This window comes from Pan paniscus, chromosome 19 (assembly GCF_029289425.2).
Source record: "Pan paniscus chromosome 19, NHGRI_mPanPan1-v2.0_pri, whole genome shotgun sequence".
In the NCBI taxonomy this organism is placed as follows: domain Eukaryota; kingdom Metazoa; phylum Chordata; class Mammalia; order Primates; family Hominidae; genus Pan; species Pan paniscus.
Genome location: NC_073268.2, coordinates 72,004,928 through 72,026,856, shown reverse-complemented (window position 1 = coordinate 72,026,856; position 21,929 = coordinate 72,004,928). Strand labels below are relative to the sequence as shown.

The 21,929-nt window shown below is 42.1% G+C and overlaps 1 protein-coding gene across 3 annotated transcripts in view; it reads right to left on the bottom strand.

Annotated features, from left to right (window-relative positions):
- Nucleotides 1-2,282: 2,282 nt before the first annotated feature.
- PCTP (phosphatidylcholine transfer protein) overlaps nucleotides 2,283-21,929 on the bottom strand; it is a 94,321-nt gene continuing 74,674 nt past the window's right edge. The window contains exon 7 of one of the 3 annotated variants that reach the window (XR_008954956.2): nucleotides 2,283-3,255. Coding sequence is in view for 1 of the 3 variants with exons in the window: in XM_055101101.2 (XP_054957076.1) it covers nucleotides 3,184-3,255 (72 nt within the window). In the remaining 2 variants the exon portion in view is untranslated. The remainder of the gene's footprint in view (nucleotides 3,256-21,929) is intronic. The other 2 variants (XR_004667257.3, XM_055101101.2) reach the window with 2 other exon arrangements.

Below are 21,929 nucleotides of genomic sequence, written 5' to 3'. Positions count from 1 at the left end.
ATGAATATGCATGAATCCATGGATACACAGGGCGCATTTCAAGAGCACTTTCTCAGAAATATTTGGGAACACACACACACACACACACACACACACACACACACCCCAACCCTCTCAAACCATCCAACTTAAGTTTGAAATTCATCCTAAGCTGTTGATCCAAAAGTGGCTAAAGATGGGAGAATGGGGGGAGGGGGTGTTGCTGGGCTGGTGCGGAGCCAGGGGCCTCACGGGGGGGCCCGGCCCTCACACGCCCGGGGTCCCGGGGGTCCCAGGTGCTGAAGGAGGCCGCAGGGCCCGCCGCGCGGAGCTGAAATGCTGACAGGCCTCTGACTGCGCTGGGCACCACAGTAACTTTCCGAAACCTCCCACGGCGGGGTGGGGGAGGGGAAACCCAAAATCCCAAATACAATTTAATTTCCAGGGTAAACATTTTCCTGTGAAAATGGCCAAGGCGTTCCTCGAGGCGAGGCGGCCCTCTTCGGCAGGACCACACTGCCCCCTTGAGCATCCCGCGGAAACCCTCCACAGAGTCGCAGAGGCCCGGGGACGCCGTCCTGGGAGCCCGCGGGGAACAGGGATGGAGAGACGCTAGGGCCTGGCTGCACCACGGAGACGGAAGAGGCTGAAGTGGTATCTCTTCTCAAGTGGGCACATAACCAAAACATTAATTATTAGGGACGTTCCGTTTATCTTGAAAGACCTATGAGCAAAGTGCATTACTGGAAGTGGTCAAAATAAACACCTATTGGCTGAGCTGAAGGCTAAAAGGGAACCCTGCTCTAAAGCATCTCCTCTAAGATCCTGCTCCAAGTTGTTCAGTATTTATTAAATGTTTAGTGCACGTCAGAAGCTGTGCTAAAACCGTGATAGATGTCTTTTTTTTTTTTTTTTGATGGAGTTTTGGTCTTGTTGCCCAGGCTGGAGTGCAATGGCGCATTCTTGGTTCACTGCAACCTCCGCCTCCCGGGTTCAAGGGATTCTCCTGCCTCAGCCTCCCGAGTAGCTGGGATTACAGGTATGTGCCACCAAGCCCGGCTAATTTTTTGTATCTAGTAGAGACAGGGTTTCACCATGTTGGTCAGGCTGGTCTCCAACTCCTGACCTGAGGTGATCACCCGCCTCGGGCTCCCAAAGTGCTGGGATTTTAGGCGTGAGCCACCGCGCCTGGTCTATATATTGTTATTTAACCTTTATAACAACCCTGTGAGGTGGAAGTTACCATTTTCTGGATTTTACAGAGGACAAGGACAGAGACTTTGAGAGTTTCAGCAAGTTTTCCATAATTATATCAGTAAATGCTTGAGCAGGGATTAGAGTCTATGTCGGTGAGTCTATACTGGAATGTCAGGGAGAACCCAGATATAATTCCGCCTGTCCGCGGTATGAATTTGGGCTGGCTACCTCCCCTTCTCCAGATCTTCTATTTCTCCTCTGTAAAAGGAAGGTCCTGCATTAGACCCCAAGGGTTAAAACTCTAAGCTTCTATGAATCTATGGCACTGGCAGCTTAACAGGAATTAGTTCAATAGATTGGCGAATCAGAAGCACTGAAAAGAGCCTCAAGATGGGAAAGTTTGGACAAGCAGTAGTGTAGCAATGGAGGTCAGCTTTGCACAGGACAGAGTGCTGGGGACCCAGAGCCTGGGCAAATGGAATGGATACATAAAGAAAGGAGCCAGGTCCAGATGTGTGTCCTATAATTACACAGATTCCACCTGCTTTCTAATTTGCACACAAAATGGCCTTGCACAGATAGAGTTGTTAGCTGGTCCATCTTAGATCAAAGACAAACTATTCTGCCATGTTACAAGGTGATCAATTCCATTTATAATACGATGTCTATGCTGGTTGGAGTTTATATGAAGACAGTGGGGATGTAGCGTTTAAAAACTGTGGAAGTAAATGGAATTGAAAAGCCATTTATCGCTTCCTCTCTCAAATCTGTCTCCTGTGGGTTAGGGAGAAAGTCAGTAGGCTCTCATGATAAACTGCTGACCTTGGAAAATTGCTTCTTAAAATAATAGTTATAACTTTCTGAGCTCCATCTCTGTCACTGACATTAGTGTAATGATTGCCAGAAAGTTCCCAGATTCGTTACCTTGTGGATATTGCAATATTTGAGACCTTCAGTGCTTCAATTTAATTTCATATACACACATATACATTGAGCCACTATATATACTAAGAACTATTACTCTATTCTAGAAGCTGGGGTAAGAGATCATTTCAATTTTACTCTCAAGAAATTCTTAGTCTTTGGCATAAGAAACAAAAAGAGCAACTGTTAACATTTCAAGCTGGTAAGAGCCATGCGAGAGGTTTGCCTGGGGTCTTATGGGACTCAGATCCCTATTCAGTCTGACTGAGAAAGAAAGGTTAGAAGAACTATGCGGAGGAAGAGATAAATCCAGTCCGGTGGGTGAGGGCAGGAAGAATGTTCTAGACAAAGGAACTATCATGAGCAAAGACACTGCTGCATGGAACACCACAGTTTATTCGTGGAACTGCATAAAGTTGTTCTGGAAGCAGGAAGGATGCCTGTGGGACAGTGGCACAGGATAAGTCTGGAGAGGTAGATGGGGAGGCGGGCAGATCAAAAAGACTTCCTAGTGCTTCATAAGCCATTTGAATCTTATCCTAAAAGAAGTGTGAGGCCTCTGAAGGATTTCATGCAGTGCAATCATCCTTAAACATAATCAGAAAACATTTTAAATGCCCTCATGGCTAAGATCTGAAAACAAACAAGATCAAGACTAGAAGAAAAAAGATAATATAACATTATTATAATATAAAATATTATCAATATTATACCTTATTACACATCATTAATATGACAAGTAGTTAGAATTTTTTTAGACTGTTGACAATTTCTGGACTTTACCATTGTAAGATGAACTGGGTACATGTAATATAACCTGTATTTGATTTTTAATGTGTTTACAGGGCCATGATAGCATCTATGAATCAGTGTCTTGGGTTTAGAACACTCTCTTACAAACAGTAAATAATTACTTTTTATTTGTGTCTTCTCAGCTTCGGCAGGACACCGTCACACCACATGTGCTTTCCAGGGCTTGTCTTATTTATGTGTCTTCTCTCTTTGCAGTTAGTTGGTCTACAATCAAAAACAATATTCCCATGGTTATAGACAGGAGGAGCCCTCTTCCATCCGCCGCTGCCTCTATGAAATTCCAGCATCATTTTTCTGGTTTTCATTTGGAAACAAAGCCACTGAAGAGTATCTTTGAAGAGTCTGAAATCCATAAAACAGAGAGCAAATAAACTGAAAATAGAACCGGAAAACTTATTTGTTCTTTCCCTTGAGTTCTTGTGCAGACTAGGAATTATGATGCAACCTGACTGGCTGACCATAAATTGTCCAATTTCTTCACGCCTCCAAGCTGACGCCAACCTGTCATCAAGATCTGGTCTTGATCTCTCCAGTCTGGTTCTTCACTTTTTAAACTAAAGCCTGGCTCTTTGCAGTCTCTTTCTGATTAACTTAGGATCTGGCTTTTCTCAGTCAAATTTCTGCCCATTCAAGAACTGATATAACAATACACAATTTCCTGGGACTTCCAACATCTCAGTGAAAATAAGGCAATGGAAAAAACACGTAACTTAAACCAAACAGTTCCCATTTGCTCTGAAGTTCAAGAGCTAGTTCTGGATAATATAGGCCTCTACTTATTCAAGTGTACCTTCACTGTAGACTTTCCTGACCCTCTTATTTAAAATTGCAACCTGCCCCCATGCCCCATTCCATTTGCCCCACACTAATTTTTGTGTATCTCTTATTGTAACTTGTTTATTATAGTTATTGTTTATTGCCTGTTGCTCCCCTCAACCCCAAAAATGTAAAGTTCACAAGGACAAAGACTTTTTCTTTTTTTATTCATTGAAGTATTTTAAGAGTATATGAGAGTACCTTGTGCATAATATATATTCAGTAAATGTTTTCTGAATATGGGAGGTGTACTTATATATTTTTTCTATATACACACATACTCACATCTATATCTCAATAAAGAGAATTAGCTAGATAGGTAAATAGAGGTTAAGAGGGAGGGAGGGAGGTAGACAGAGATGGTTTTGTGTTTATATGGGAGTATAGGAAAAGGTATAAGGAGAGAGAACATTAAAACAGAGTCAGCCAGAATGAGAATCACCATGTCATATTTCTAGAAACAATGATTTCTGTATGAGTAATTTGCATACCCAATCTAAAAATTCCTTGTGGAATCACAGAGGACTGATTGGAATTGAGATTCTTCCAGGAAATGCAGGATAGTCTCTGTGCTCATTATTTTGATCTCGCCCAAGGTATGACGGCCCCCTCCTCACTTGGAATATTCACCCGAGATCCAGAATTATAGATCCTAGAGAAGCTTCAAAACCACAGACCATGGCATTAAAGAGGTAAAGGAGAAAACTGGAGAGCTCTTCTCAGTGGCAATACCAAAGTAGTGACTCAAGAATGTTTTATCACATCTCCATTTCCAAGTTAGACTCAGTAAAAATATAATCTGCATAAAAGCCATAGTAAGACTTCAATTCAAATATTCTGAGACACCTCCATGCTCACTCAACTCTACTGCGCCCTTCTCACCAGATGGCTACCCACAACCTCTCCTCTGTGGAAGTTCCACAACCACAGTACTACTTGTCTACTTTCCCTGCATGATCTGCAGCCTATAGTGCAATCTCCAAGCTGTGAACCCATCTAGTACCAATGCCTCAAGTGCTTCAATAATCAGAGTAGTTTGAGAGCTTTAATTCTGAAAGGAGGCTACTAATGACGTGGATTTCCCTCTAAAAATCTCCATGTACTATGATTTCAAGTCTTTCTGTGTCTCTTTATCTTTTTCTGTTTCTGTCTCTGTCTTTTGCAAACACACATACACATACGTATCAATTACAGTAGTCCCCACCTTGTTCGTGGGAGATATGTTTCAAGGACCCCCAGTAAATGCCTGAAACTGCAGATAGCGTTGAACCCTATACATACAGGTTGAGTATCCCTTATCCGAAACTCTTGGGACCAGAAGTGTTTAGGATTTCAGACGTTTTTGGATTTTGGAATATTTGCACTGCTTGAGCATCCCAAATCCAAAAATCCAGAATCCAAAATGCTCCAATGTATATCATGTTGACACTCAAACAGTTTCACATTTTAGAGCATTTCGGATTTCAGATTTTCAGATTTGGAATTCTGAACCTTGCACTCTTGTTTCTTTTTCTATACCTATGTACCTATGATAAGGTTTAATTTATAAATTAGGCACAGTAAGAAGTCAACATTAATAACTAATGATAAAATAGAACAATTATAACAATATGCCATAATAAAGGTAATGTGAATGTGTGCTTGCACTCTCACTCTTGCGCTGTCTCTCTAAATATCTTAATATTTTTGGATTGTAGTTGTCCATGGGCAACCAAAACCATGGAAAACAAAATCATGGATGTGCACTACTATATAGGGTATTTTTCTATGGCCTCAGTGAGCACATCATTCATTTCTGGTGGTTATAGATGAATTTGGATTAATTATCTACATGGATGTAAAATACTGTTTATGCAACTGTGGATTGGAATTATACAAGCTTTATTTTTCTTTTTCAAGTAAAGTGTACAAAGATACAGTTTATTCCATCTTCCCTCTGGGGAATCTACATATTCATGTTGTATGTGATCAGTGTGTTGCTATGGAAATAATTATGGCTTTACATTAAGTAGCCAGAAAGCCAGCAACAAGAAAATTGGTTTTATTTACCATTCAGTCATGTATTTCCACCCCCTACCCTGTCCCAGCAGACTCTATGCCCTGAAGTTTTCCAGAATTCCTTGCTACAAGAGCGATTCAGATATGACCACTGGATGGCCACTTTGGGCAATGGTGACTGGTGCAAAATTTTAAAAAATCTGTTGTTGTTTCTTCGAAAAAATAAAAAGATATCCATCACTTTAAACTAAATAAAGGACAGGAATATACATTCCAATGGATCTCACCTTGAAAACATGCTTCAGTTGTTGTTTACCACCAAACCTTTGACTTCTTATGAGGACACTGGTCCTGCACCCCAGTTAGCTCCATGCTTTTCCACCCTGGGTGGTCATTAGAATCCCCTGGAGAAACTTTAAAAACCTATAGATATCTTGTCCCTGTATAAACCAGGCTCCATGGGGTTGGGACCAGACATCATAATTTTTCAAAAGTTCCCCGGGTGATTTTAACATTCAGTGCAGGGTTGAGAAACGTGGAACTAGCTGGTGGGCAGAAGCCTCCCCTACCATCAAGTCAGCTTTCCATTTGACTTTCCTGCTATTTTTATGAAAGTAGTTGGAATCCTGGCCCAATAAATAGCTCTTATTACTGAGTGCTCACTGCAGCCAGAGACTTTGCATACCTCATCTGTACAAAATCGTTATTGTTCCGCTTTTATACAAAAAGAAATTGAGGCTCAAAGGGATTAAGAAGCAGCAGCGATGAAAAAAAATCTGTTAAGTCACTGCTGCTACTCTTTACTAGAGGATTAAAATGACATATGATAATAGGAAAAACAAAGTCAAGAGAGATACAGATTCTATCTGCGCTCTCCTATGGATGTTCTATGTGAATGTGTATGTTTTGTTTTGTTTTGTTTTGTTTTTGTTTGGTTTGGTTTGGTTTTGTTAACCATGAGCCTCAGCTTCCTTCTTAGCAAGATGACAGAATTAGATCAAATGCCTTCCAGTTTCCCCCGAGCCTTAGCATTCTGTATGCTATGGTTGAAACTGCACAGCCCGTAGAAACAGATAGACTAGCTTTTTAATACTGGATAGGTTAAATAGCTCATTTATGAGCTCTGTAATCTCCGATAAGTACACTTCTTTGAGCTCCAGTTTTCTTTATCTTTAAAATTAAAAAATAAATCCGAGTTGTCTTCCAGATTGTGGTGAGGTCTGGGATAATGCACATAAATTGCTTGGTTCACATTAGATATTCAATAAAAAGCACCATTTGATATGTGTTTATTCCATCACTCTTCATTCAATAAATATCATGGAAGGTCTTTGAGATTCTGGGCTATAATGATGAGCAAAAACCAGTGCTAAGTTTTCCCTCACAGAGCTTACAATCTAGTGAGGGAAGAGAAATTAACTGAGACAAATGCAAAATTGCAACTGCAACAAGCACGAACATGGAGCTAAGAGATGCTATAGTAGGAGAATTTGACCTGGTCAGGGAAGTTAGAAGAGGCTTCCTGAGGAAGTGAACCTTTAACTGAGATGAGATGTAGGAATATATGCTAACAAAATCATGACAATAGGGCAGAGGGGACAGTAGGGACAACCTCTATTGCAGATTTCACTGTGGCTGGAGCAGAGATGAATGCGGCTGAGAGTGGTTATTGACCAGGCACTGAATAGTGCTTGCAGGCTGTATTAAGGAATTCTGTCTGAAGCTTACGAGCAAAGAAAGTTGTTACAAGATGTTAAACAGGATTGAAATATGATTAAGTTTGCATTTTTTTGTTCTCTTTTGTTTGAGACAGGGTCTTGTTCTGTCACCCAATCTGGAGTGCAGTCGTGCACTCATAGCTCACTGCAGCCTCAATCTCCTGGGCTCAAGAGATCCTCCTGTCTCAGCCTCCAAGTAGCTGGGACTAAAGGTGCACACTATCATGCCCTGCTATTTTTTATTTTTTTATTTTTGTAGAGATTAGGTCTTTCTATATTTCCCAGGCTGGTCTCAAACTCCTGGCCTCAAGCGATTCTCCCAGCTATGGCCTCCTGAAGTGCTGGGATTAAAGGTGTGAGCCACAGCACTCAGCTTGCATTTTGAAAAGAACACTCTGGTGCAAAGATCAGACTGGCAGGGAGTCGGCAGAGTGAGGAAAATGAAGTGAATGAGGAAGAAGTCGACCCCTGGGCAAGAGAGATGATGGTGGCTCTGTCAGAAGATGGTTACAGACATGGAGAGATATGATGGATTTGAGGATGTAAGGGGGATTAAATAGACAATTTTGGCAAAGGATTTGGAGTGAGAGCTGGTGAGGGAGACAAAGAGAAAGGAAGACATATGAGGATTCTGGATTACGTAACCAAATGAAAATTGGCGCTATTTGCCAAGACATGTGACCCAGGTTGGGAGTTTTATGGCGCGAAAGGGCATTGAAAAAGATGATGAGATAGGTTTTAGACATGTCGAGTTTTAAGGGCATCCAAATCTTCTAAGAGGCACATTTACCAAAGGCAAGTACCATTATAGGTACCCAAGAAAGGAAGTTTCCCAGTGATGATTCAACACCGTACGAATACAATCTAAGAGTCTAGTGCACACGTTCTTATCTCTCCCCGATCCATTATGCACATGGAAGCTAGAATGGCCTTTACCAATGCAAACCCATTTAGGTTGCCATTGTCTGAAATCTTGTTATTACCACCCACTGCTTGCAGCATTATGTCTAAAGTTCTTCATGCGGCTCACAAGACTCTCCCTCATCATTGGCTGCACCTCCATCCTTGAGTGAGCTCATCTCACTTTCCTACTCATTGCTGCCTCCATGTTGTCATCCTTTCATTTCTCAGATATGCCAAACTCCTTCCTGTAACTACCATATCTGTGATCAAACTCCATCATACCACCATACAACCTTCACATCACCAGACTAGTCCTGCTACTCCTCCAAGATTCTATTTAAACACTACAGTCTCAGGGACACCTTCTCTATTCCCTGCTCCACCATCGACTAGGTTAGATCCCCTTGATGTACATTCCCCCAGCACTCTCCTTTTCACTGCCTATCACAACAGGAAATATAGAATTATTTGTATAATTTTGGCTTATTATTAGTCACTCTTACTAGAATAAGGTCTATGTATTTATTTCTTATTGATGTAGTCTTAGCATGGAGGTGACCAAGGAAAATTTCATGGCAGAAGACAATAAAGCTATAACTTTGTCTTCAATGTGTCCCAGGAAGAAACAATGGCAGGACAAAGGTATGGAGTTGAAGCTAACATATATTCAAAAACATACTTGATAGTTTAGCCCTAGGCCCAGGAAGAACTTTAAGGAGAAGAATGCTGTTTCTGTGAAGAGTAGCAGTCTGTTTTGCTGAAGATAACCCAGGAAGTCTCCCAGTTCTGCAAAGAATATGCGTTAGGTGGCCATTGAAGGAAAGTACTTCAAAGAGATAGATAAGGCAAGGATAGAGAAGACCCTTCACCTCACAGGCAGACAAAAGTCCACTGACTCAACCTTGTCTTTGGGGCACTTGGTATGTTCAATGAAAAAATAATTAAAGACATAATGGTGGACTAAACCACTCTTTTTTAGTTTATAGTATACACAAGTAGTATCAGTTGCCAAAGATTTTAGAAAACTTTTTTGGGCTAAAAGCATGTAGTTTATCAAATTCTATCCACTAGGTTATGTCATTTTTTATGAATTGGAAAATATTAATTATGTCATTTCATTGAATTTTTATGAGTAAACATGTTGGTTGAACTCATAAGGCACTCATTCTCCTACTTCTCCTTCAGGGTGGGAAAAAAACTAAGTGAACCTACAAGGTTGGGTCATGTTATACCACAATAGGTATTTGCTAGCCTATTGCAACACAGAAGAATAAAGAATCTAAGTTGAGGTGGAAGATGCACTAGACACTTTTTATTTTTGCCTTCCCAATATCAATCTCCCATTCAGCAAGTGTTTTGTGGGCACACTTGATTCAGATTTAGCTGACTTCCTTCCAAATCTCCAGGGCAGGACACATGACCCAGTTGGAATCAATTAAAATAGTATGTTCCCTCAGTTTTCATTACTGGTAAATAGGCAGTCTGTGGTCTCCCAACTCCTATTGGGACTATCAAGAGAAAGACATCCTACTAGTCAATCTGCTGGTCAGACCTCAGCCTGGCACTTCAGGTAGCCACCTTGTACCAGATAGGAGAGCCTGATGGAGGTTTGGGACAGTGATAAGGAAAGCAAACCCATGGGATAAAGGAAACATTGTCTTAGCGACAATGTCTGAGTTTTTATCACCAACTCTTCTTGAAGTGAGACTATCTCTGCATTTTATACTTCTAAGCTAATAAATCCTCCATATTTAAGTTTCTGTCCCTTGCAATGGGAATAATTTGAAACTGGCTATATCAAATAGTAAAGGATATCAAAATCCAAAGAATGATGAGGCCAGAAGAGGTAATAAGTCAATAAGCCAGAAGCAAAGTAGAAATCAGAAAATGAGGAAGGAAGATTTTTGAGCCAAAGGTGAATGGTTGTCGTGAACCAAGCTAGGAAAAGTGGGACTGCAGGAGTTTAGGCTTTTGTGGTGCTTGAAGCATGGGACAGGTAGCAGTTCAACATGCATGAAAGGGCTAAAGAATACTGTGTTTGCTGCCATAATGAAGTCCCATGAACTGGTGGCTTGGGATGGCAGGCATTTATTGTCTCACACTTCTGGAGGCTGGAAATCTGAAATCGAGGTGCTGGTGGGTCATGCTCCCTCCGAAGTCTCTAAGAGAGTATCCTTCCTTGCCTCTTCAAGCTTCTGGCAGCCCCAGACTACTTAGCTTGTGGCAGCATCACTCCAAGCTCTACCTTCAACTTCCCATAATTGTCTTCCCTCTGTGTCTCCGCATCTGTGTCCAAATTTCCCTCTTCTTATAAGGCCATAATCGTATTGGATTTAGGGCCCACCCTATTCTAGGATGACCTTATCTTAACTCATTACATCTGCAATAACCCTATTCTCAGATAAGGTCACATTCTGAGGTACCTGGGGCTGGACTTCAACATATCTTTTTGAGGAACACAACTCAACCTATTACAAATACTGACTTGCCTAAACCCTTAGAATTACCACCTGGGAAATTTATTCTTTTGCATCCCTCTGCCCCCCTCCTCTTTTTCACATCCCCTCCACCATTCAATAGAACTCTTTCTAATTACTTTCTTATCCAGGATCCAAGCTGTCTGTCTATCAGGTTAACTTTCCAGTCCTCCCCTATTTTCAGAAAACTCTACCCATACACCATCCACACCATTATGTGCATGGGGCTCCCAAAGGGCATGTTCCTATACACACACACAAGCGATGGACCTCAGGTGAAAAGCTGATCCTTCCTAAGCTAAAATCCCCTTCTAGGAACTTGGAATTGAGACTGGGAAAGACATGTGGGCTCTTTCCTGGTGGCTAGATCTTTTCCACTTAGGAGTTGCAGGCTGTAGCCATTTTTTCTCACATGGACTGAGAGGCAGAGAAAGCCAGTTTTGACACAGGGAGGGGAACAACACACACTGAGGCCTGTTGGGGGTGGAGGGCAGGGAGAGGGAGAGCATCAGGAAAAGTAGGTAATGCATGCTGGGCTTAATACCTAGGTGATGAGTTGATAGGTGCAGCAAATCACTGTGGCACATGTCTACCTATGTAACAAACCTTCACATCCTGCACATGTACCTCAGAACTTAAAATTTAAAAAAATAATAATTTTTAAAAGACAGAGAACAAAACTGACTCCAAAAGCAGAGTAGATACAAGAGGAAAGTAGGGGTGCTGTGGGCATTCTAGGCTCTAGTTTCAGTCAGCTCCTGAGACTCAGGGGCTTCCTCCTTATGCTTGTGTTTCGTGAGATACACCTCTTTCATTATTCTAATTCACCTACATTTTTGTAAGTCAGTCTTCAGACATAAATAAGTTATAAATATGTTATAAATATACTCTATCAAAATCTGCTATTAAGGAAGTTTCTGATATGATTGTACACACTGATATGTGAAGGATTTGAAGGCTCAACATGTTTTATAGTCCAGGATAATCTAGAGCTAGAAGTCTTAATCCAAGGATATGAAACTAAGGAACGGCAAAAAAAGGCAGGACGCAAGGTCTTTCAGCGGGGGATGAGAATATTCCAATTGCTTCTAAATAACATTGTGCAAAGAAAATTCAAAATTAATAAGTGGTTCTCAAACCTGAGCATGCGTGAGAGTCACCTAGAAAGCTTGCAAAATACAGAGATCTAGGACCACCTCTGAATGTATGAATTGGTAGATCTGCACACAAGGGTTTGCCTTTCTAACAATTCCCAGGGTGATTTGATGCTGTTGGTCTAGGGAACATACTTTGAAAACCACTAATTTTGAAGTCTGGCATTGGGTGAGGAAACTGTGCCAGGCAGTGCATGAGAGCACTTACAAACTTTTCTTTGTGTGGGAGGATACTTCCCTTATTTGGACCAGCACTGTGGATAAATTGTTCATTTTTGAAAAGCCTTTAGAGAAATTCAGAGGAAGTATGTAGAAGGCACAATTTAAGTTTCTTTGCAGATTGTTCCTTCAAAAGCATAAATTTTGGAGGTTACTTGTTGTATTCAGAAAAGATCCTGGATTCCAAGCCTGAAACTTTGCTTCTGTATCTATACTTGCTGTGGAACGTCTATTGGGTCTCAAGTTTCTTATCTCTCAAATAAAATAATTGAATTATTTTATCTCTTAGATCACTCTTGGCTCTAATATCCTCACATCTATGATGTTGCTCAAATATTCCTCCTGCAACTCCCCTGAGTGATATTTCCTAAGCGAATACATTCAAAGACCATCTCTAACCACCTCAGTCCACACCCCTCTGAAGGACAGAGTGGCAGTGAGTGTGAAGCATTCAGTACTTTGCAGTGTTCCCAGGGAACATATGACAAAAGTTGAACCAAGAGGAAACTGCCCCAGAGGAGAAGGACGGTCTCTTTAAACTCTTAAACCATTTACACTGAATTGTGCTTAAGTTTTTGCAACCATTTAGAGCCCCCAAAGCCCTCAACTTAGCTTGGGGTGCTGATCAAAACAAATGGGATGTTGTAAATCATACTCCAATGTCCAGGGCCTAGCAGAACACAGGCAATATTTGATATTCAGCAAAACTGTTTTAGCCCATCGAACATATTGATCAAGGGAATATTCCTTTGTGCCCAGAAGGCTCAGACAAGACACAATTTGATAGACACATGTGTCAGCCATAGCATTAGGGATTACACGCAGCAGCTCTCAAAGGCCTAGGGGCATAATACATTGCATGAATTTGGAAAACACACTCAGGTTGAAGCCATAGATGCTCTTTCAACCAAGTATTCAGGCATTCTTGCCTTTGTAAGAACTGCAAGCAAAGAAAGAACACCACCAATGAGTTTGCAGGTGAGAGACTTTAAAAACTGGGAGGAGAGGTGAAAGGAGAGAAGAACAATTTGCTATCTGTGTTCTTCATTCCAAGCCTTCCTGGAGCAGAAATTTCTCTTCTTCTTTTCCCCCTTCAAACGTCCTGAGGCAGTAGCCATTTTAGAAGAAGGATGTATCTGGACATTAAAATAGTAAAAATAATAATAGCATGATACTTTGTGCAATCAGTATTCTAAGTACTAAGGAATACAGATAATTGAGACACAGAGCTTGCCCTCAAGGATCTCATATCCTCACCTGAGAGTGAGCTTTCAAAATATACTTCCAACGGCATAGTGACAGAACTATTGTGGTGTGCAGAAAGGTGAGACAGAAACTCAAGCTTGCTTGGGTGTTTCTGTTTTTGTTTTTTTTTGTTGTTGTTGTTGTTTGTTTGTTTGAGATGGAGTCTCGTTCTGTCGCCCAGGCTGGAGTGCAGTGGTGCGATCTCGGCTCACTGCAAGCTCTGCCTCCTGGGTTCATGCCATTCTCTTGCCTCAGCCTCCCAAGTAGCTGGGACTACAGGTGCCCACCACCACGCCCAGCTAATTTTTTGTTAGTGGAGACGGGGTTTCACTGTGTTAGCCAGGATGATCTCAATCTCCTGACCTCGAGATCTGCCTGCCTTGGCCTCCCAAAGTGCTGGGATTACAGGTGTGAGCCACCACGTCCGGCCGGGTGTTTCTGTTTTGATGGCAAAATGTCTGTTTGGCCGGGCGTGGTGGCTCACACCTATAATCCCAGCACTTTGGGAGGCCGAGGCAGGTGGATCACGAGGTCACAAGATCGAGACCATCCTGGCTAACACAGTGAAACCCCGTCTCTACTAAAAATACAAAAAATTAGCCGGGCGTGGTGGTGGGCGCCTGTAGTCCCAGCTACTCAGGAGGCTGAGGCAGGAGAACAGCTTGAACCCGGGAGGCGGAGCTTGCAATGAGCCGAGATCGCGCCACTGCACTCCAGCCTGGGTGACAGAGCGAGACTCCGTCTCAAAAAAAAAAAAAAAAAAAAAAAGTCTGTTTGACTAAAAGCAGTTAAAATATTCCTTTTGTAACCGAGGTGTCCCTGCCAGCTGCTGAAGAGGCAGGGACTGCTGAAATACCTGGTCTCAGGCTGAAGTTCTACATGAGTGGTGGAGGGTTTTTCCAGGAAGACAACTGTGAGCATAATGCTGATTTCATTCTGAGGCCTGTGCAGTTATTAAGGAGGACCAACCATGCATCAGCTATACTGGAATCCCCTGGAGTATTTGTTAATAACTCAGACCCTGGGGCCTCTCCTCAGACCCAGAGATCAAAATGTCTATGAGAATGAATCCTAACAAGGAAATGAGAGGCAGAAGTATCATGAACATCTTTATTCATCAACCCCTTCGTTGCATAGTCTACATCAAGAAGGCTAGATACAAAGAGGTGATCAGAATTCACAGCTTTCTGAAGGCTGTAGACTTTGCCTCCTCTTTCCCCCGTCTAAGACAATGAGAAAACAAAAGTGTATACTGTTCTCTGAAAGGCACAGGAAGAGTCAACATAAGATATAGACCCCTGGTTTATAGTTAAAGTAAGTAAGTTTGAAACAGGCTAGGTAAAATAGGTTTCTTTACTGCCAGAAATTTTAGAATATTTAACAGGTTTATATGTACTGTCAATACCTAAGAGGCTGTGCATCAGTCAAATTCAGCTGCAGATAATAAAACCACTCTTATTTTAATTAGCAAGGGATTTGATACAAGGAATTGAGAGCTTATAAATTTGTTGGAACACTGGCAATGCAAGCTCCGTGCTGGGCCTGCAGGAATAATTTTCAGAATCACAGCAGAGTACTGGCTTGCTAAGGGAACTCAGTTACGATCCGGAAATTGCCACAGGAACCATTCCATGGCAGTTAAATAAATGTCTCCCTGCCTACTTACCCCAGTTTCAAATTCATGTCTTATGCAAATACATCTGACTGGTAGCCTAATCGTATCTGGAACTCTAGTGCAAAGGAGTTTGGGAAATACAGGGTTTAGGTAGTAAACTTGACGTTGGAACAGATATTGAGTGAGACAATCTATTATATACACCACAGGCATGCCTGGTACACAACATTTTCTGAAGTTATTTAAGGACACAAAACCATTTTTTTAAAGAAGCCTCTTGAAAAGCAACTGTTTCAGGTAACACCCTTTCACAAATACTAACCCAGGTCTGTCTCCTCATTGGCAAGGAAGGAAGCTGATGCCCAAAGCGGTTGGCTATTTGGCTGATGCTACCCAGTGAATTAGCCGCAGAACAGGGAGGGCATGGAGCCAGGTGTGACCCTCCTCAGTTGTCCAGCCTTGCTTCTTGCACCACAAAGTGGTGCCTTTGCTTCACTTTTAAGGAAGCTTGAACTGAACTCCTGAATTATGCAACAACAGAGCAAGCTAATAAGCTCTCCTGAACCTCCAATTAAGTACAAGGATAATTATACCCTGGAGTTAGGAGAGCAGCTGAGACTGGGAGTATTACAAGAACTGTCAGCTACCGAGTCGCTTTTTAAACCTGGCGTTTCACCCTTGCTGCTTTTGGAGGGAAAGTGGGAGGAGAAGAAGAAAAGCTCTCCGGTCTCAGCCCACTTTGGACAGCCCGTAATCGATTGAATGGGCTCTTCTCCTATTTGGGCAAAAGGGAAGAAGGCTGCTGCCCCTGCCCTGCAAACCTGGCAGGAAGAGAAGGCGCCGACAGCTGGCAAGAGGGTTTTCTGTTAGGAACAAATCTGCCTTTGTATCAGTTTTGACCTCATGTTTTCAGCCACCCCTCTGAAATCTAATTTTTCTCCTGCAGGACTATTATACTGCTGCCTCACAGCAGCCGGCCTGACACCACTTCATGTGCTCCCAGGCATGTCTAAGCCTTCTCCCAGAAATCTGATTTCATCATGGCAACCTCCATCTCCCCTAACCCCTCAACTAAAAAGATTCATTTTTCTGTGTATTTCTCTGCTCAGCACTTACAAATGTGTTTGTTTTGCACTGTTTTAATTATTCTGATTTATTAATGTCACGTGTTTTTCTACAGTGTAATTGCAGTCCTAAGATACCTCAGATTATTAAAAAATAAAAGCAGTTGTTCCAGTGGTGGAAAGGAAACCATCTTTCAGATTCACAAAAACGATGTTATTTTTCCTGTCAGAATGTGGAATTTTACCAACCAATTTTCATTTTTAAGGTGACAGGTACACTTTTTGTGTGGCAAGCAGAAAATAATAAAGTAGTTGATCAAAACTGGCAAAACCTAAAGCTAAAAGAAAAAAAAATCGCTGACTAGCCAGAAAATCACACCCAAATCAACATGTTCCTAGTCTATCAACAAAAATTGCAGTGCAGTTAAAAATTGTCAGAGGTAAACAGAAAAACAAAACAGATAACAATGTGGCAGTCAGTCATTCAGCCACAGCAGCAGAACTTTCTACTCTATGGTTTTCAAATCACCTCCCCCTACCCCGCAGCACAGTCAAATCTCCTGGGAGCTTGGAAAATCTCCCTGATGCCCAGGTTTTTTAGCCCAGACTGATTAAGTGGAGATCTCTGGGGGTGGAACCCAGACATTAGTATTTTTAAAGCTTTCCAGGGGGTTCATATTGTACAAGGTTGATTGCTCATTACAAATTCTCACCAACAGAATTCAAGTAATATAAATTCTTACATTTAATTCAACATGCTGCCGCTGTTTGGTATCATAAAAACACAGACAATAGGAGACATGCCTGAAATGCTTTGCAAATATAAAACAATTTGCAAAATAAAAAAGCAATTTCACATCTCATTTCATCTTTCCATTTGCCCCATGACTCATGGCCCTTTTTTATAAATGAGAAAGCTGAAGCTCAGAAAAGCTGAATGCATTGTCTGATACCTATAACCAAACATGGAAACACAAGCCACCATCTGTGGATTCTGATCTCAGTGACAACAGCACCTCAAACATAGAAAGTTCTTTTACAAGCTTGTAGAGGGTGTGTGTGTGTGTGTGTGTGTGTGTGTGTGTGTGTTTAAATTATTATCCAAACTGTATAGATGAGGTAGTTGAGGCTCAGAGGTGGTAAAAGATTGGTCAAGATCACACAGTTTAGGCTGGGAATAGGGGCTCAAGCTTATAATCCCAGCACTTCAGAAGGCCAAGGCAGGTGGATCACCTGAGGTGAGGAGTTTGAGATCAGCCTGAAGTCAGGAGTTTGAAACCCCACCTCTACTAAAAATACAAAAATTAGCTGGGTGTGGTGGCATTCACCTGTAGTCCCAGCTACTCAAGAAGCTGAGACAGAATTGCTTGAACTGGGGAGGCAGAGGTTGCAGTGAGCCGAGATCGCACCATTGCACTCCAGCCTGGGTGACAGAGCGAGGCTCCACCTCAACAAAAACAGACAAACAAACAAACAAATAAACAAAAATCACACAGTTTAGACTTTAACACCTATAACTCTTCTACCAAACTGATTCACTAGGTGAAGTGTAAGTATGTCTTTATTTTTTTTTTTTTTTCACATATTGGCCTTTGAAGCTCCTTTCTGCACCTCTTGATCATATCTTGGGCAAATCTCAACCTGTATATCCACTCAGGTTTCACAAAGTCTGGTTTAACTATCAATCTCATCTTGAACTCAGCCCCACTGTCTCCTCTTCTCTCTCTGGTGCTAGCTTTCCCCATGGCTCTGGTCCTCAGTGATGATTATTACAGGTGTCTGCTCCTTTGTTCCTGGGACACTTTCTCCTTCTGCATCTCTTCCATTTTTAACATGTAGGGGGGACTGGGAAGAAGCCCTTGAGGGAAAGGAGCAAGAAGCTCTTTTTCCTGACTGGGGCCATATCCGGCACTCCCTTGGCTGTTATGCCCATTGGGAAGCAGAAGTCCAAATATCAGTTTCCTTAAAGTGATTCGTGCCCACTTTTCAGAAGGCCCGGCACTGCTGCACGCTCTCATCTTGCCCCCTCCCCCATCTTCTGCTATTGTCTACAGCTCTTACTACTGGGCTCCATCACCCAGAAGCCAGCCCTTTTGGGCACTGTTTTGGGTTAAATTGCTTCCCACCCTCCCCCGCACAAAGACACATTGAAGTCCTAATCTCCATACCTGTGAATGTGACTTTACCTGGAAACAGAGTTTTTCTAGATGTCATCAAGTTAAGATGAGGTCATTAGAGTGGGTCCTAATCCAATGACTGGTGTCATAAAAAGAGGAGATTTGGAAATAGACATACAAAGAGAAGAGAATGCCATGTGAAAGCACAGAACAGAGGGGGAAGACAGCCATATTAAGATGAAGGCAGAGGTTGGAGTGATGCTGCCACAAGGCGGGAACGTCTGTGCAGGCAGAAACTGGAAGAGGCAGGCAAGGGCCCTCTGCTGAAGGATTCAGTGGGAATACAGCCCTGCTGACACCTCGGTTTCAGATGCCCAGCCCCCAAAACTGTGAGAGAACACATTGTTGTTTTAAGCCACCCAATTTGTAGTACTTTGTTACAGCAGCCCTAGGAGGCTAATACAGACACTGTTCTGCCAAAATGTTCCAATCCAATTACCTATTCCTTTCTCACGTAGGAAACTTACAGCTCCTTGCTTCTCCAATTAGTTATAGAAGGGTTTAGCATACCAATTTTCTGTTCCTTTGCTTCCCACCACAGAGTGCCCCTAGAAAGTTTCCTGCCTTCAAAATTGTCCAAGTGAGAAGCAGTACCAGGCACTATATTAATATACATCCTTGAACGCAAATAGCATAAAATTCAGCTCTATCAAAAACTACTCCATCATGCTTGCTTTGCTGGGAGTAACAGTGGTTTTACAGGACCTGCATCCTAATAAGCTTCTCGCCAGGGAGGGATAAGCTAAGCCCCAATTCCTGCAGGTCCTCTCTCTGACTCCCACCGATTTCTACAAGTGGTTTTCTCAGTGCTTCCCTTAATTAGCCTGGACTTTCATTGAAAAAAGAAAACACCTGTAATCTTTTCCCAGAGAGGCAGAATGGAGTAAGTTCTTACCAGGAACATGGGATGCTCTAACCCCTCTAACCCCTGATCCCAGTGATGTCTCCTCTAACGGGGAATGTTCCAATTTTGGAGACTGTGGTAGGTTGATAACAACAAAACAAGTTCTGCTAGCCTCTTAGTAAGTCCTGCTGGGTTATGAGCAGTAGATCTTTTTAAAATATAGGTGTTTCAGCTAACGCTGTGTGACAAGCTTCCCCAAAATCCAGTAGCTTAAATAATAAGTATTAAAACACACCATGCCATCAGCTGGGCATTCTTGTTTCTGTGGGCCAGGCTTAACTGAATTTAGCTGAGCTTACTTATGCTTCAGTGGTCAGCTGTGGGTGGCAGGAGGCTGGCTGAACATTGAATTAGGATGGCATTAGCTGGTGGTTGGCTGGGGTGTCTTGACCTCATGTCCCTCCTTATCCAGCAGGTCAAGGCTTGTTGTCACTGGGGCTGAGCAGGATTCTAAATGAGTGGCAGAAGCATGCAAAGCCTCTGGAGACCTAGACTCCTAAGTGGCACACAGCTACTACTTGCATGAAAGAAGTCACAGGTTAGCTCAGACTCAAAGTGCAGGGAAATAGACTTTGCCTCCCTAGTGAGACAAAGTGTAAAGTCAAATTGCAAAGAGCTTGGATACAAGGAGCAATAAAGAATTCTGGCCATTTTTTTTTTTTTGGCTGTTTACCACAGTAGGTATCTTTTGTATCTGTTGTTGTATATTAACAGGTTAAATTACATGAAATGCTATAATAAACAACAAACAAAAAATCTTAGTGGCATTTTTCTTATTCACAACCCAGTCCAATGAGGGGCTGGTGTGTGTTGGAGAGAGAAGAATGTTTGCACCAAGTAATTTTTCAAGGCTCCAAATTGGATTCAGAATTACCCTATGAATACTCCACATGTAGCCCTCAGGGGAAAGAAGAAAGAGCATGTGAAGGATCACGTAGGATGTCTCAGAGCTCAAACCTAGACAGGCTTACATTGTTGCCATTGGCCGGAACTTGGCCAAGATTTCATGAGCCATCTAACTGCAAAGGCATCTGGGAAGGTTCTTTGATGCCAATGAAGAAAACTAAATACGCTTTGCCTCATGTCTTTAGCTTTATGGCTGTAGCCCAAATCCCAAGGCAACAGAAATCCCGACCTATATCCTTTTCACCAACTTCAGTGTTCTTTCCTCCATATACCTAAGGGGACTGCTGGTGCCAGGCTTAGATCAGATCACCTTCTTTTTTTTTTTTTTCTTATCTTTTTAATCCTTCGGAGATGGATACCCTCATGAAGCATGGCGTTTCTTCAGATGAGGGAAGGGGATGAAATTAGCACCCTAGAGTTACCATCTGTTTCTGGCAACCCTGCTCTAGATATGGATTTGCTTGTGCGTCCAAAACCTGCTAAGCCTTTATACTCAAGTACTTCTGTACCTTCCCAGCTTTTCTGTACCTGCTCCAGAGGAGGCCACATGAGGATGTTCTTGAACTCTGCCCTTTGATGAGCAGAGAACATTTCCCACTGTTCCACATTCAGCGTTCCTCTCCAACATCCTATCACTGTGCTTACCAAGCCACAAAAAAACTCCTCAGATGATGAGACCAGGTACACTGGGTTCAAATTCCAGCTTTGCTACTTACACTTAACTGTGTGATCTCTGGCCAATTACCTAATTTTTCTAATTCTTGATTTTCTCATCTTTCACACTGGAATGATGCCACTTTCTGGGATGATAGTGAGGGCAACTATGATTGTAAAGCATCTACACAAGGTAAGCACAGTATCATCTTCTTTGCTTCTTCCTCTTCCCCACCTCCAGTGACCACATGAGTGCAGTGAGAATGAGGAGGAATGGGATTGGAATTAGCGCAGTCAGAATGAGGAGGAATGGGATTGGAGCTCTATTAAGTGATGTGTAGAGACAGGGTTTGGAGGCAGATGCAATGGAGAGGTGGCATATAACTTGCCTGTGAATGTTTAAATATGCGTTAAGGATCCTGGAGTCATGGAGTTAAGAGAAACCTGTTTTCATTGTTGCAAGGAAGATTTTTTTAAAGAAATATTATGGGCAGAGAGGCTTAGGATTTAATATGAATACATGCATTTTTCTCACAGTTGTGGGACCTTTTCACCATAGTACCATCCTCTGGTAATTTGGAAGTTTACTCAGATGTCACCTTTTTCCCAAACCTGCAAGTCTATGATAGGCCCTAAGGCGATGCCTGTGTAACAAAAAGATGACTCTACCTTCCCCTGGCGGCCAGGTGTTAAATCATCACTAGATGGCAGTAACATCTAACTCTTAATTTGGTGAATGATCAAAATATTTTACCTTTGTTTTTCTTTTGCTTCTCTATTTCAAGCAAGCATTCACTCAACACAAAACTGAGACAGCCTTAAGTTTTTCCCAATCCTTATTTTGAAGTTGACTTAGAGACTCACAAAATTTTAAAGGGAAAAGAATGGTCCAGGTCTCAAGCTACAAACAACTAACTTCTCACTGGGCTCTCAGAGCTCAGATTAAAAGACTTCAGCCATGCCCTCGACATAGAAGAAAAGATCAAGTATCTAATACCCTCCATATTGGACAAAGGGTCATTAATTTGGACAAATTACTTTTTTTCTTAAATAAGAAAAGACATTAAAAAAATTTGTGCACCTGGTGGGGATGAGCCCACTCTTCTTAACGTAAGAGCCATTTAGTTCCCCAAACAAGTTTATTTGAACTTCACTTTTATTTTTTC